This window comes from Hippoglossus stenolepis, chromosome 14 (assembly GCF_022539355.2).
Source record: "Hippoglossus stenolepis isolate QCI-W04-F060 chromosome 14, HSTE1.2, whole genome shotgun sequence".
Lineage (NCBI taxonomy): Eukaryota > Metazoa > Chordata > Actinopteri > Pleuronectiformes > Pleuronectidae > Hippoglossus > Hippoglossus stenolepis.
Window position 1 is genome coordinate 6,380,714 of NC_061496.1, and position 13,373 is coordinate 6,394,086.

The following is a 13,373-nucleotide window of genomic DNA, read 5'->3' on the forward strand; positions in this document are numbered from 1 at the left end:
GTAAAAAAACAAAACAATGATCAGGATACAGACAGCGAGGCACAAAAACAAGTCTTCCACAATACAAGCTGGGATCAGACAAGGTTTGTCCAAAGCTTGAGCACCACGAGTCAAAACCATGTTCTGGCACTGTAGTGGTTTTCAGGCCAGTTCTGGTATTTTACAACCTGGACCCTAATAAGATAGCATCATAGCCACTGCTGCCGTGTCGCGGCTGCCGGCAAACACGATCAACTTAACCAGTTCCAAATGTTTTTGCTGGAAAAATACCGTAATTCCCCTTTAAATACTCGGAGGACGACAATGAGGTGGAGGTCACACCCGACCAACACCACATACTAAAAGAGTACAAAGTGTGGGCAAAGCATAACACACACAAGCAAGCATGAACTCAAAGGATCCCAAAAGGTTTCCCCAATTCTAACAGAAACATAACTTTTTATCCCGGCTTACATGGAGCGCTGCTGCATGAGGAACATGAGGGATTTCATCCAAGTCCACTTGGCCTCCCTCGTTTTAATTTGCCCCCGGACTGAGAGACAGGTGTTGGATCCATGTTTTAAACCCTGAGACACGAAAGAGAAACCTCGCATTATCCATCACAAAGCAGCAGCAGCAGCAGGTTAACTTTTACCCCATGAAGACATCAGGAGAGTCAAACACTAATTAACAACACATTCTGCTTCCAAGTCTCCAGCTCATCCATCTCCACCTCATCCCTCGCTCCATCTATCCCACCTGCCTCCTCCTCCGTTAGGCTGCTCCTCCCATCCACACTTCTCTCCATCGTCCGTGTGCTCTTTGCAAACACATCATGACGGGAGTGTTAATTGTGACGTGTTTTCCAACCTTCTAACAAGACTATAATGTTCTATGTCAGAAAATGTGCGACGAGTGAAGGCCTTGAAGGAGCAGAGGAAAATGAAAAGAAAATACAGGGACAGAGGAATCAATGGACAGAGAGTCGGTGAGAGGCGTGAGGAAAATGTAGGAAATTGAAAAACCCAAAAGACGGACACACACAGATTGGAAGAGTGACAAAAAGGAAAAAGAGAGGCAGGTTGTTTTGTAAGCTGCTGATAGATGAAGACAGACTCATTCTCCCTGAGAGGTGCTGTCTGGTGGGAGGGCTGAGGTTGTTATAGAGGTGTCAGGTCTGGCTGCCCCTGACACAGCATCATCCTGAGTAAAGATTACCCAACATGTCCGACTTGGTATTAAAGCCATGTAGTACACAACCAGAGTAGACAGCAGCGATTCTTCTAAGTACAACTTTTTGTTGTTGTGGATTTGTTGCCGGTTTCTTTTTCTGCCTGCTCTGCGAATTATTGGATTTTCCATCGTTTCCATAACACTGACTCACACACCTCTCCTCTGCCGTCCACCAGTGCTTACATCAACAAGGCCAGTGACTCGTCGCAGCAGGTGACGCTCATCGACTCGCTCCAGTCCCCCGAGGGCCTCGCAGTCGACTGGGTCCACAAGAACATCTACTGGACGGACTCGGGCAACAAGAGCATCTCCGTTGCCACGGGAGACGGCAGGAAGAGGAAAGTGCTGATAGCCACCGAGCTGAGCGAGCCGCGGGCCATAGCGGTGGATCCGCACCAAGGGTGAGTGGGGACAGTTTGAGGGTGGAGGGATTAAAGATGAGGAAGAGGCTGAGCGATATGATGCAAGTGGAACAAGCGTGTGGCTGTCAGTGACTACATTTACATTGAGAGCAATATTCAGACACCTGACCTTATTCTGATTACCACATTCTTTTTGATTGTCTTTATATACTTCTTTACACTGGAACCAAGGGCATGTGTCATCAAGCAGTTGGTAAATTCGGCAAAATGCTGTGAAAACTCCAATAGGACGTTATTACATTAAAACATATATATTGTCTATATAATGTGTATTGTTGCTTATTTGGAGTATGATCTTATTCAGGATATGTTATTTAGAAAATGCTGTTTACATGAAGTCGTATTCAGACTATTGGTTTTATCAGGTTAATATCAGAATCTTTTTGTCCATATTAACACGTCTATTGTCTCCAAATAGGCTAAAAGCACATTATTACGTAGGAACAAACTTTGCCCTCCAGCATTTTGACTACACCATCACAAAACTATTCCTTGTACTGCAGCGATCAGTTTGATTAAGCAGTTTAACAATTATTTGCGGATTCAAGCTTTGTCTCGGCTCATTAACGCTATAAACCTAGACGAGCATGAAGGACACACCGATGAACCCAGGTTTTCATTGGTTTCTCTTTGTCACACATACACACACATTTGAAAGGGTCCAAGTTCACAGTGCATGCTGTTTGGCTTTTAACGTGAAGTCTTCAGAAGTTAAATTGTTGAATTTGTTGAGAGAAAATAGGATAAAGACAAACGGGGACGTTGTGTGAATTCATCCTGTCAATCACTAACTTGTCGGCATATCTCCTCACAGGTTTATGTACTGGTCAGACTGGGGAGGTCAGGCCAAAATTGAGAAGGCCGGGATGAATGGAGTGGACCGACAGGTTTTGGTGTCTGAACACATCGAGTGGCCCAACGGAATCACCCTGGGTAAGGAAAATAAAAATCTCTTGGAATATGGCAGATACAAATCTACAATATTAAAAAAATCCAGGTTACAGTGCTTTTGAAGGGAGAGAGAAATTCAGCACAAGGAAAAAAGAGATGGAGAGACGGAGAGAGGCAGAAAGAGACAAACAGCGAGAGTGGAGAGTAGAAAACAGTCGAGGGTTGCTGCAACCTCTGAGTAGTTCTTATTGTTATAGCTCAGTTTGTGTCTGGCTCTCATCAATCAAGCCAGCGAACACGGGCCGCCGAATTAATAAGCCAGACGCCGTGTGCCATCGATACCTCCCATCATCCCATTCAACTCCCTCCGCGGCCCCGGCCAATTTCTCTCAGCGGCCCTTCGCCTGCGGGAGAAGGAGACGCACGCGGTCGCCACACTCTGTGGAATTGAGGTGTCGCTGCATCTGTATGAAAACAAATTATTTTTTGAGTAAGGCGAAACGAGAGACTTGGCAAAGAGTTGCACTATAATGCTGCGGGAGAAAGGGGGTGAATTATTTTTCCCTTACACATTGATTTTGAACAGAGCGGATGATTGTCTGAGGCCGGAGGGAAAGTTCTGAATGAAAAAGTGCTCGGTGGTTTCTTGGTTTCTCCTCGGCCTTGTTTTAGATCAGCACCTTGTCAGTGGGCTCAGCTGACTGGCCCGTAGCATGTGGTCAAATCCAAGCTTTATAAAGGAAAGTCAGGATCTTTATTCTATTTGAGACACTGTTGACGATTTCTAAGTTAAAGTGCCTGAAGTGGAAGTTGTAACGAGTCTAAAATCCACATTTTTATTGATTTTGAGATCAAATAAACATCGACACCAATGATCCTTAGAACTTCAAAAAAGCAAAGTCATACTGGGATTGTGTCCTTTTCTGTCAAATACAATGGAATCTGCATTTTCAAGCTAATCCCAGCACCACACTCCTCTGTGGCCCATAGCAACGGCGCAGTTGTCCGAGATGTAAACAGCATCGGAGACTTTACCCTTTAGAATAAAGTCCAGCAAGACTAATCAATTTGCTCAAGGGCACATATATATTTTTTTTTTTTTTCCCCCAGCAAAGAAGTCAACCGGCAATATCACAATCACATCTGTGTTTTCTCAGCGCAGGGTCTGAGCTGTCATGTCAAAGAAGATTGATGGTGTAGCTGCTGGGCCATTACATTCATACACTTCTCACCCGAGGCCTTTTCTCTTGGAATGACCTCTCTCTCTCTATTCGTCTCCCTTTCTTTCTTTCTTTCTTTCATTTTGTTCTCCTCCTTGGTTTCGGTCCTCCCCTCCTCCCCCCCTTCGCAGACTTGTCCAACAGGCGTCTGTACTGGGTGGACTCCAAGCTGCACCTGCTGTCCAGTGTGGACCTGAACGGAGACAACCGCAAGGTCCTGCTGTCCTCCCTTCAGCACCTGGGACACCCGTTCGCCCTCACTGTCTTTGAGGTAGGGGAGATTAAAGCAACACTATGTGTAACTTTCACTGAGCAACAGCGCCCCCTGCAGACACAAGTGTGAGACGAGGCACAATGACTTTGTCAGCGTGTTCTAGAGCGGCACAAAGATATTTGTCTTTTTCCAGTTTCACGTCAGTAACAATCAAACAACCCAAATCTAGAAAAAAGAATGGGTTCAGTCAACAAAACGCACGAGTGCTTTTACTTTTATACGGGTTGCAAATATTTTGTTCGTGACATATTCGACAGGCGGATAGAAACTGTGGAGAAAGATCATTTTCACTGTCTATTTTGTTGTAAATCGTACACAGAGAAAATAGACCTTGACTCTGTAGAAGAGCAGCGCGGCTCTGACCTGATATGATGGACGCCTAAATGAAAAGCAAGTGTAAGAGTCACTTGTACTGTCGCTTGTTTCTGTTTGAAGCACATACTGGTCTTGACAGAGTGTCCTTAAGGGTGGAAGATTAAAACATTGAGTAACAGAGATAAGTCCGCGCAGGAACATTGACCGAGACGTGGAGGTTTTTTTTTAAAGCGCAGCAGCAGGAAGAACCCAGAGAATGATCTTCTCAAAGAGTCACAGTAGAGCACCGCAATCAATGAAACTAATTTGGGTGTATTTATTGAGGCATGAGTGAGTCAGTCTGTTAGAGCCCATCAAGTGCAGATGGTGTGGAAAAGAGAGGCAGGGGAGAGGGAGGTGAAGTGTGATCAGCTCCACACACACACTGTGATGATGAGGAGCAAAGGGAAGAGGGGACATCCATCATGTCCAGCTGTGTGTGTGTGTGTGTGTGTGTGTGTGTGTGCGTGTGCGTGTGTGTGAAAACAGATGAATAAAACCAGTGTTTCGGGGCAGCAGTGAAAGTTCATCCCTGGAGATTAATGGCTCCTCTGGTCTTTGTTCCTCTGGTTATGATACAGAACAAATTAAAAAGCCTTTACCAGCTCAGCGGTTAGTCCTGCTCCCACCACACTGATCAAGTTTCTTTCTTCTGAGATGTGAACTGAAGCCTTTTCTTGTTCCTTTCATTTTGTTTGTGTCATATCTGGGAAATTAGCTTCAAGGGAGCGTTTTGGCCTCTTTGGCCTCAGTAGAGCTGGTTACAAGGCTCAGTTAGCTTGTGTTGTGGATGACTCTACATCATACTTTACATCAGATCAGCAGTTATTGAACTGAAGATGTTGAAAAGATCATTTTATTTATTTATTTATTAGATTTGCAACAAAAGAACAAAAGCATGCTATGGATGGCTGTACAGATTTCCAGTTGATCCTTCTCAGCAGTTCATATGTAACAAATTCATGTTTGAATTTATCTTTGAGGAGGTTTGGATTATTTATTTCTGGGGGCCAATGCCGACTGATATTAGGGAGTAAAACCTTTTTGATAACAAAATATCGTCCGTTATATATTTTCAAAAATGGCACTGAATCCTAAGATGTCGTTATCAAAACCTTAGGACAAAGAAATGTAATTGATATTTGACAGTTCAACCATAAACTTTATTATAAATATCTATGAATAAAAACAAACCGCAAATACAACCGAATATGTAGAATTTGACTAAACGTAATTTTCTTTAACGTTCATCTCTGCGATGTCCATTCTGTAAAAGAAAGGTTTTCATATTGCCCTGCTTCATGGAGCAAATCTAATTTGAGCGTTCGATTGGTTGATAAGTTGATAAACAAATGAATAATCATAAAACTATTTTGGTAATTGATGGGGTTTTTTCGTCAAAAATGTAAAAAGCAATTTCTTTTTCTGAAATTTGAGTATTTGATCAAAATGTGGACCAACTGTGTGTATTAAGAAACATTCATAATTTAAAAAAATCCTAATTTACCAGCTCCTATGAGCATGAAACAGGTATTTGTATGTTTTTTTAATGTGTTTTACACGTCTTCAACATGTACTCTTCATCTCACAGAGTATTACTCAACCCAGGGTTTCTATTGTACATCAAAGTCTGAACACGCCACCATCAAACACACACATGCAAACCCTTCCAGTCGGTGTCCTCACCCCCTGCCAAGTAATTCAAGCCCTGAGGAAATGTAGATCGCACAGACATCCAGAGAGTAATGTTTTCTCTTTCTTCAGCTTCAGTATCACTGCATTGTTTTTATCCCCTCTTTGTTTGACCCGAGGGGATAGAAGAAGAGATGAGATGTGTTTGGGAGGAAGAAGCCAAGAGGAGGATGGTGATTGAAAGACATAAAATACGATCAGGAAGAAAAAATATAAAAAGGATGTTTGTCCTCTTGCCATGAGCTGCTGAGCTGTAGGAGGACTTAGGCTTTAAAGTCTCTGCATCCACACAGCTCCAACTACGTATGGTCAGATTTGCCTTCAGTCAAGCAAAATTGTCTGAATGGATTTGATGTTAACAGGTCATATTGATGTTATAAAGAAATATTCTCTCCTAAAAAGGTTCCTGGTGCTCACAGAATAAAACACATTCTCAAGCTCAAATGTCACATTAGCTGCTTTCAGTCATTTTCCATGTGAGAAAACAGCAGAAAACGTCCTGAAATGATGACGTTGCTGGGAAACAATACGAATACAAATTTCTCTTGATGAAGAAGAGCGGCCATACTCATAGAAGACACTGATGAAGATGTCAACTTGGAAAGGCAACAAGATTCGAGAGCTTTTGGCGATGAAGACTGATGCCGGTGTCGATGTGCTTTAAAGGAAAAACACCTGATCTCAACGGCGGGAGAATTTAAACGTCATGTCCTGCCTGAATGGTTCAAACCTTTTCCTGTTGCTTTGATCGCGTCTCACTTGAATAATCTCCTGTTGCGTTCTTCATATGTAAAAGGAAAACCTCCGGAAAATGTCTGGATCCAATTTTCTGGAAGTTTTCATGTCTGAAAACGGCTCTCGAGTTCAATCAATTTCGATTGACTTGCGCTTGTGTGACCACCCACACCCACGGTCCAGGGCAGAGGTCTAATCGGGTGGAAATACCTGTGTGGGTGAACCATGCATGTGGAAAAGACTTTAATACTCTGTTGAAGCTTAGCAGAGATTAACAGAAAACATCTCCTAAAGCCACAGATTTAACACCAAGCCCACGTTAATATTTCACAACTTGGGTTGATGCAACAAAAGAACACATATCAAACCGAAAACAGAATCAAAGGCTTCAGAAGTTGAGAGGGTCGGCTTTGTCTGAGCTTTTCATTTGTTCCTCTCAAGAAGGCATCAGGCACCGAAAGCTCATCAGGCTGACGAGCATTTGTTGTTCTGGGACGGAATCATGACAAAAATCATCAAGGGCTGATCTCCCCACGACATTAAAAACACCCCAGCATCCATTTACTCTCATCCCCATGACAACCAGAGTCGGACAGCTCCGACCGAAGTGATGTGTTCAGGGGAGATTGTTCTTTTGTCCGTGCTCCGACACCTGAAGGATTCACCTTGATCCAGCGATGAAGAGCGTCGACCTGCTCGGGTCTTCGTCGCCTTTTGAAGCTTTCAAGGTGACGGAGAAGCGACAGATGCAGCGACTGACAGGAGAAGTCAAAAGAGGAAAAACAGAGGTGGAGGCTGACGGAGAGAGACATCTGCGGAGAGAAAGAAGGCAAAGGCGGAGATGGAATGATAGATTTCAGTATTGGTTTATCGCCGTGGATGATATTTGTCTTTCATTGTTTCAGCGCTGCTGTCAGATGAGTAAAGGTTATCTGAATCTGAGATGCGGGGGGGGACGGAGCGATAGGGAGCTCAGAGAAAGATGGAAAAGGAGAAGGTGAGAGAAAGGTTAAATCCGCAGATAACTCAGCATAAACGGAGAACAGGGATTATAGCTATGACTGAGACACGCGCACACACAAGACAAATCTGTGGTCGGACCCCTGCAGGTCCTCGACCTTTTATGGAGAGGATGAAACTGTAAACACAGTCACAGCTGAATGATAAAAATACAAACAGGAGCCACCATAACCTGCTGAAGCCTTTCGGCAGTCCCACTCTCTGTTCATCATTTGTCTGTAACGCGCCTGTGAGCTCATCGTCTCTGCGTTTTCTTTTTTCGCTATAATTTTCTGTGATTTTCTTAATTGAAGTGTGTCTGTGTAAGAGGAGCAGTCTGCAGTTGCCTTGGAAACCCTGCGCTTGTATCCTGTCGTCCTGTAGTATCACCAAAGAGGATGTGAAGAGGTGTGAGAGGGAGGAAAATGAATGGACAAAGAGTCAGAGGTGAAAGACGAGAGAGAAACCTCACAGGTTTGAGCCTGCAGAGCTTATCCATTTATTTCCAGGTGAAAGAAAAGCAGCTAATGGAAGAACAAGTCCTTCAAATTATTTTATTTACTGTACAAAAAAAGGCTTTTTAATATCTACCAGGTATTTATAATCATACACCAGCAGCTCAAAGTCCTAATATATATATACCACATGATACCAGTGTCTTCCATCGGTAGTGTTTGGCATCACTATGATATCACCTGATGGTCAGAGTTCTGTAATGAAACGTTGAAGACATATTTTCTGAGGGAGCTTTCACATCCACCTTGTTTGGTTCAGACCTTCAGACCTTTCAGTCCAACCTGAAATAACAAGCCTGTGACCACCGGAGCCATATTTAGTCTGAGGTGAGGTCTGAATCAAACCGACCCATGGCTCTGCTCGTTAATAGTTCTGACTTTCTGACCAATCGCAGGACGTTGGGAAGGCATTTAATATTAGAAGAGGAAAACGACAGGACTGCCTGTAGTCTTCACCTCCGATGACGTGTTTGAACGACGAGGACGTTCATTTTGTTGGTGCTAAAATGGAAGTGAGGTTGATGTCCGCTCCCTAAATGACAGTGTGAACTAACCTGATCAAATATAAACAATGTAAAACAACAATCTTGGTTCTCCCCTTATTTCAGACTTTCAGGAGAACACTAGTCAGACATCAGAGATGATAATTCTCAGTTTAGACACTTCACTGCAGCGCTGGGTCAAGGTTTACTCTCAGTATTCATTCAACAAGAAATTTTACGAGACAGTGAAATGTGCAGAGTTCATGTAGCTCTCTGGGGAAATATCAATCACACGTGAGAGATACTTTCTTTCCTTACATGTACAAAGGACATACAAACAGTATTCAGCTTCTGCAGAAGTAGAGTATGCATTTGTCTTGACCTTGACCTTTCTTGACATGAACCAGTAAATCAGCCTCCACTGGCCATAACATATGAATCATGATAAATGATAGATAAACTCAGAGAGTGATGTACATCCAACATATGGACATGACCAAGGAAAAGAAAGTGCATTGATAGTCAGAGCAATATCTCAATAACAATATCTGTGGTTGATTTTAAGCAGCGATGACTTAAATCTAAATGTGACTAAACACGCGGAGGCAGTGTTTTTCCAGTAACAGGACCCTGCATTAAAAACAAAGCTGGTGCATTTAAGTGCATGTTAATTTAATTAAACATTCATTGTTAGGATGTGCATATATCTCTGCAACACACTGCAGAATATTTTTACTGGAATCCTTTCATCTCTAAAAAAAAATCTTTATGCAGAATTCCCCAGAACAGTTTCCTTGGACAATTGCTGTTTAACATATTTACAGACTAAATGTAATTTATTCTATTTAAATGCATTGCAGCTCTATGCAGATGATGCTAAATGTTCACTTGGGATATGGTTACATGACAGAGGTAAAAGACATGAGTCTGAATTACAATAAATTCATGATCGGACATGAGGAAACAAAGTTTTTCTCACTATAACAAGAACTAAATATTTTGCGTTTAACCACAAATTTATTTATAAGCTATTTCTGCAACAATCTTCAATCTTCTGGAGCCAACTTGTTTCAGACGATGCTCTGCTCTTCCTCTTTTTAGTCATGACTGAGAAGAAATCAGGGAAACTACCAAACATTGTGTGTTTCCAGCTTCTCCAGTGAATCATTTGATCCTTTTCTTCTTCCTCATGTGCTGATGAACTGAATATTTTGGGGTTTTGTTTTATCGACAGAAATTATTAATAAATAAAGAAGATAAATGAAACAGCTTAAGTTCTTGCGATGGCACAAGTCACATTAAGTCTTTTTATTTTATTTTATTGTGTCTGAAGTCTTTTTACTGAGCCTGACAGATGTGAATCTTTGTGGAACGATGAGATGATGCTTTATTTTTCCTCTTTTTTTGTCACGGGTTCTTTCACACAGAAGATGAATATTACACTTTTTTCAGAAGGAGCGTTTGCACAGTGAATAAAGGAAGTAAGGAATCTCTGTAGACTAAAGTAGTTTCACTAGAACAAGCTCATCATCTCTGGATTATACTGAAGAATGAGCCGCTGCAAATTCATTTTCATTTGTTTATTCGTCACCCGCCTGGTGTGTCAAAGCCTTTAGGGTTCAACACTCAGTGACATGTACTTTTTCTTTGTTCTCTTTCTATGCAGGATCGTATTTACTGGACAGACTTGGAGGATGAGGCGATTTACAGCGCCAACCGACTGACGGGACATGATGTCGCCAAGGTGGCGGAGCACCTCAACAACCCCCTGGACCTCGTGGTGTTTCATGAACAGAGGCAGCCAAAAGGTAAGACAAGGAACCAATAACAACAACTTCATTTAAATTGTTCGCTTTACGATTAAACAAATGATGCAGGTAATACAATAAAAATACTACAAATAGTTTCAGCCATATCAATAGTGTCTCTCGCACGTGAGAGAGAAACGTGTGCACCCACGTTATCACCATAGATTGAGTTAACTCTGTTGGAGTCGCTGTACGTCTCCCACTGAATAAACATCAAATAAAAGTGATTCGTAAGATATGACATAAACATTTCAGTTCTAGGGCCGTGTAGAAAGAGATGAAGCAACCACGGCATTACTGAAAATAGTTTTATAGTAAATATTTGCCCAGTGTTGCCCGTCCGAGTATAATGTCAATAGTTCGTACAGACCCAAACATCCTGGGAAGTACAACATGTGATTCCTCTATGTTTCACTCCCTCCTAACAAAACCCTGAATATTTTATGTTCAGAAAAAACAATTTTCAAAGCCTTCATACACAATGAACTGTGTGTTCAAACTGATATGTGGCTGGCCTGTCAACTGATGTGTTTATTATTTGTTATAGTGATGGTTGCATGCCTAGGTGTGTGCATCTCTCCATGTGTGTGTGTGTGTGTGTGTGTGTGTGTGTGTGTGTGTGTGTGTGTGTGTGTGTGTGTGTGTGTGTGTGTGTGTGTGTGTGTGTGCGTGTGCACTTCTGTGTGTTTGGCAGTGTGTTCTAGCAATTTGTTTCCGTGAGTATGTTTTCATGCTTTGTTTTCTCCCCTCGCTCAGAGCAGTCTTGTCTGAGTGCCAGTGGGGAGCTAATTGCGTTCCCTCATCAATAAATCAAGACTTCTGCTCAGAGAGAAATATCACAGAATTCAGCACGTTTTCTCCAAAATGCCAGTGAGAGCGAGTTATGAAACAACCGGGCCTAAGTCGGCTAAATGAAGATTTGATCAAACGTGACCTTGACTGAGGCAGTTTACAAGATGAGCCTCCTCTCTTCCATTTCATTTACAAATCTTTATATTCTTCTCTCTCACTTTTCATATATGTTTATTATGTACTGTATATTAATCCAAGAAAATCTGGAACCGCACAGCAGAAGGTGACGGCTTGTGTATCTTCCGTTAACCCCGATCAACATGTGTTAATTTTTTTTGACACACGTCATAAAAAGACCCGCTCCTCCTGACTCTCTTTGTTGTGCCTCTTTTATTATTTATCTCTGTTTTTTTTTTTATCCGTGCGCAGTTGTTCTTTGAAGCCGACGTTCCCTGCTTTTGTTCTTTCTCTGCACCTACGGGAGGCGGTGCGGAGCAGAATGAGAGGACGGGACGCTGCAGCTGTTGCAACTTAAGAACAATCATTTTTTTCCTCTGTCCTTTTCCCTGTTGCCTCCTTTTCTCTTTCTCTTCACTTTCCTGTTCCCACTTTTTCTTCCACCACTGTGGAATTTAAATGTTTCGTCAGATTGGGTCATGACATTCCCAAAGAGCCTCATTCCTCATTAATATGGAAAGCAGGTATATGTGCAGCGTCTAAGAATTTCATTCAGACCGTTCATATTACTGTACCGTGCTCATTACGCAGAGATACTGTACTGGAGCATGCGTGTATTCCCAGATTATTCAAAACTCTCTGTGCATCGTGAGCTATGCAGCTTCCTCCCCTGATGGCTGCTGGTTCCTCTGATGTGTCGCTTCGCCCCGAATCAAGAGGCAGAATCGACCGCGACCTGACCTAATTCTGGTGCATTCCGCACATGGCAAAGAGGAGCAATGTTTTTGCACCACTCAAGAGTCTGCAGCTGGGAAAAAAACATGTAAATTTTTCATTTGAGTGGAGAGATTAGAGGAGAAAAGTTTAGAGACCCTTGTCTTAACCCGAGCAGCTCTTCATTGGACCAGAAAATAGCCTCTGGAACGAATACAGCTCCCTAAATAAAACACTGTGAAAGTTTAAGTTTCGATTTTATGTTGCTTTGCTGCATGTTGCACAAAACGGTTATTAGGTAGGAAGTAGTGTACAAGTGTTTGCTCCTGGGCTTAAGAGGTTCTAGACCCTGTGCTCTTACACGAAGATGTCGACATGGAAAGAAAACAAGATTTGAGAGCTTTGGGTCCGACCGAGGTGTCAATGTGCTGTAAACAAAAAAACGCTGCATTTACATTTTGAACTTCCTCTTGCAAGCTCCACCCGGGTGCCACCGCTCACCTGAATGTTGTGGACGCTTTCTAATCTGGAAAATCTACTCTACTGCATTCTTCATATGTGGAATCCACAGTCTGGAGAAGGTCCAGAGCGATTTGTCATGTCTGAATACAGTTTGGGTTCTTTTGTACAGGAGCTTCCAGTTTTCTTTGTGGTTTCCCCATCAACCTTTTTTCACATCGGTGCCAGTTTTGCCGTTTGTTAGACAAAGTTCACTATTGCATTGACGCCTTTGATTATTACCGTAACCAAAACTGCTGCTCTGTCTTCAGTTCTTCCAAACTATTCCATCTACAGTACAACTAAACCTCTGTGCTCACGTTTTCCCTTCACTCCTCTTCCTCTGCTCTTCTCCTGCTCTCGTCCCTCCAGCTCCCGACACCTGTAACATGGGCAGTCTACCCAACGGTGGCTGTGAGTACCTCTGCCTGAAGGCCCCTCAGATCACGGACCACTCCCCCAAGTACACCTGTGCCTGTCCTGAAGGAATGGAGCTGGGGCCGGACATGAGGCGCTGTGCTGTAGGTGAGTGGATCACACTGGGAACCAGTCAATCCCACTAACAGGGAGCTGATTGAAGGAACCTGA

General features: G+C 42.8%; 1 protein-coding gene across 4 annotated transcripts in view; it reads left to right on the forward strand.

Moving 5' to 3' along the window:
* Window positions 1–13,373, forward strand: part of lrp8 (low density lipoprotein receptor-related protein 8, apolipoprotein e receptor) — a 156,204-nt gene that overhangs the window by 130,866 nt on the left and 11,965 nt on the right. For all 4 annotated transcript variants that reach the window (XM_035177493.2, XM_035177494.2, XM_035177490.2 and 1 more), the window contains exons 11-15: window positions 1,389–1,613; window positions 2,449–2,567; window positions 3,877–4,016; window positions 10,463–10,604; window positions 13,158–13,310. In XM_035177493.2, coding sequence (XP_035033384.2) covers window positions 1,389–1,613; window positions 2,449–2,567; window positions 3,877–4,016; window positions 10,463–10,604; window positions 13,158–13,310 — 779 coding nt within the window. The remainder of the gene's footprint in view (window positions 1–1,388; window positions 1,614–2,448; window positions 2,568–3,876; window positions 4,017–10,462; window positions 10,605–13,157; window positions 13,311–13,373) is intronic.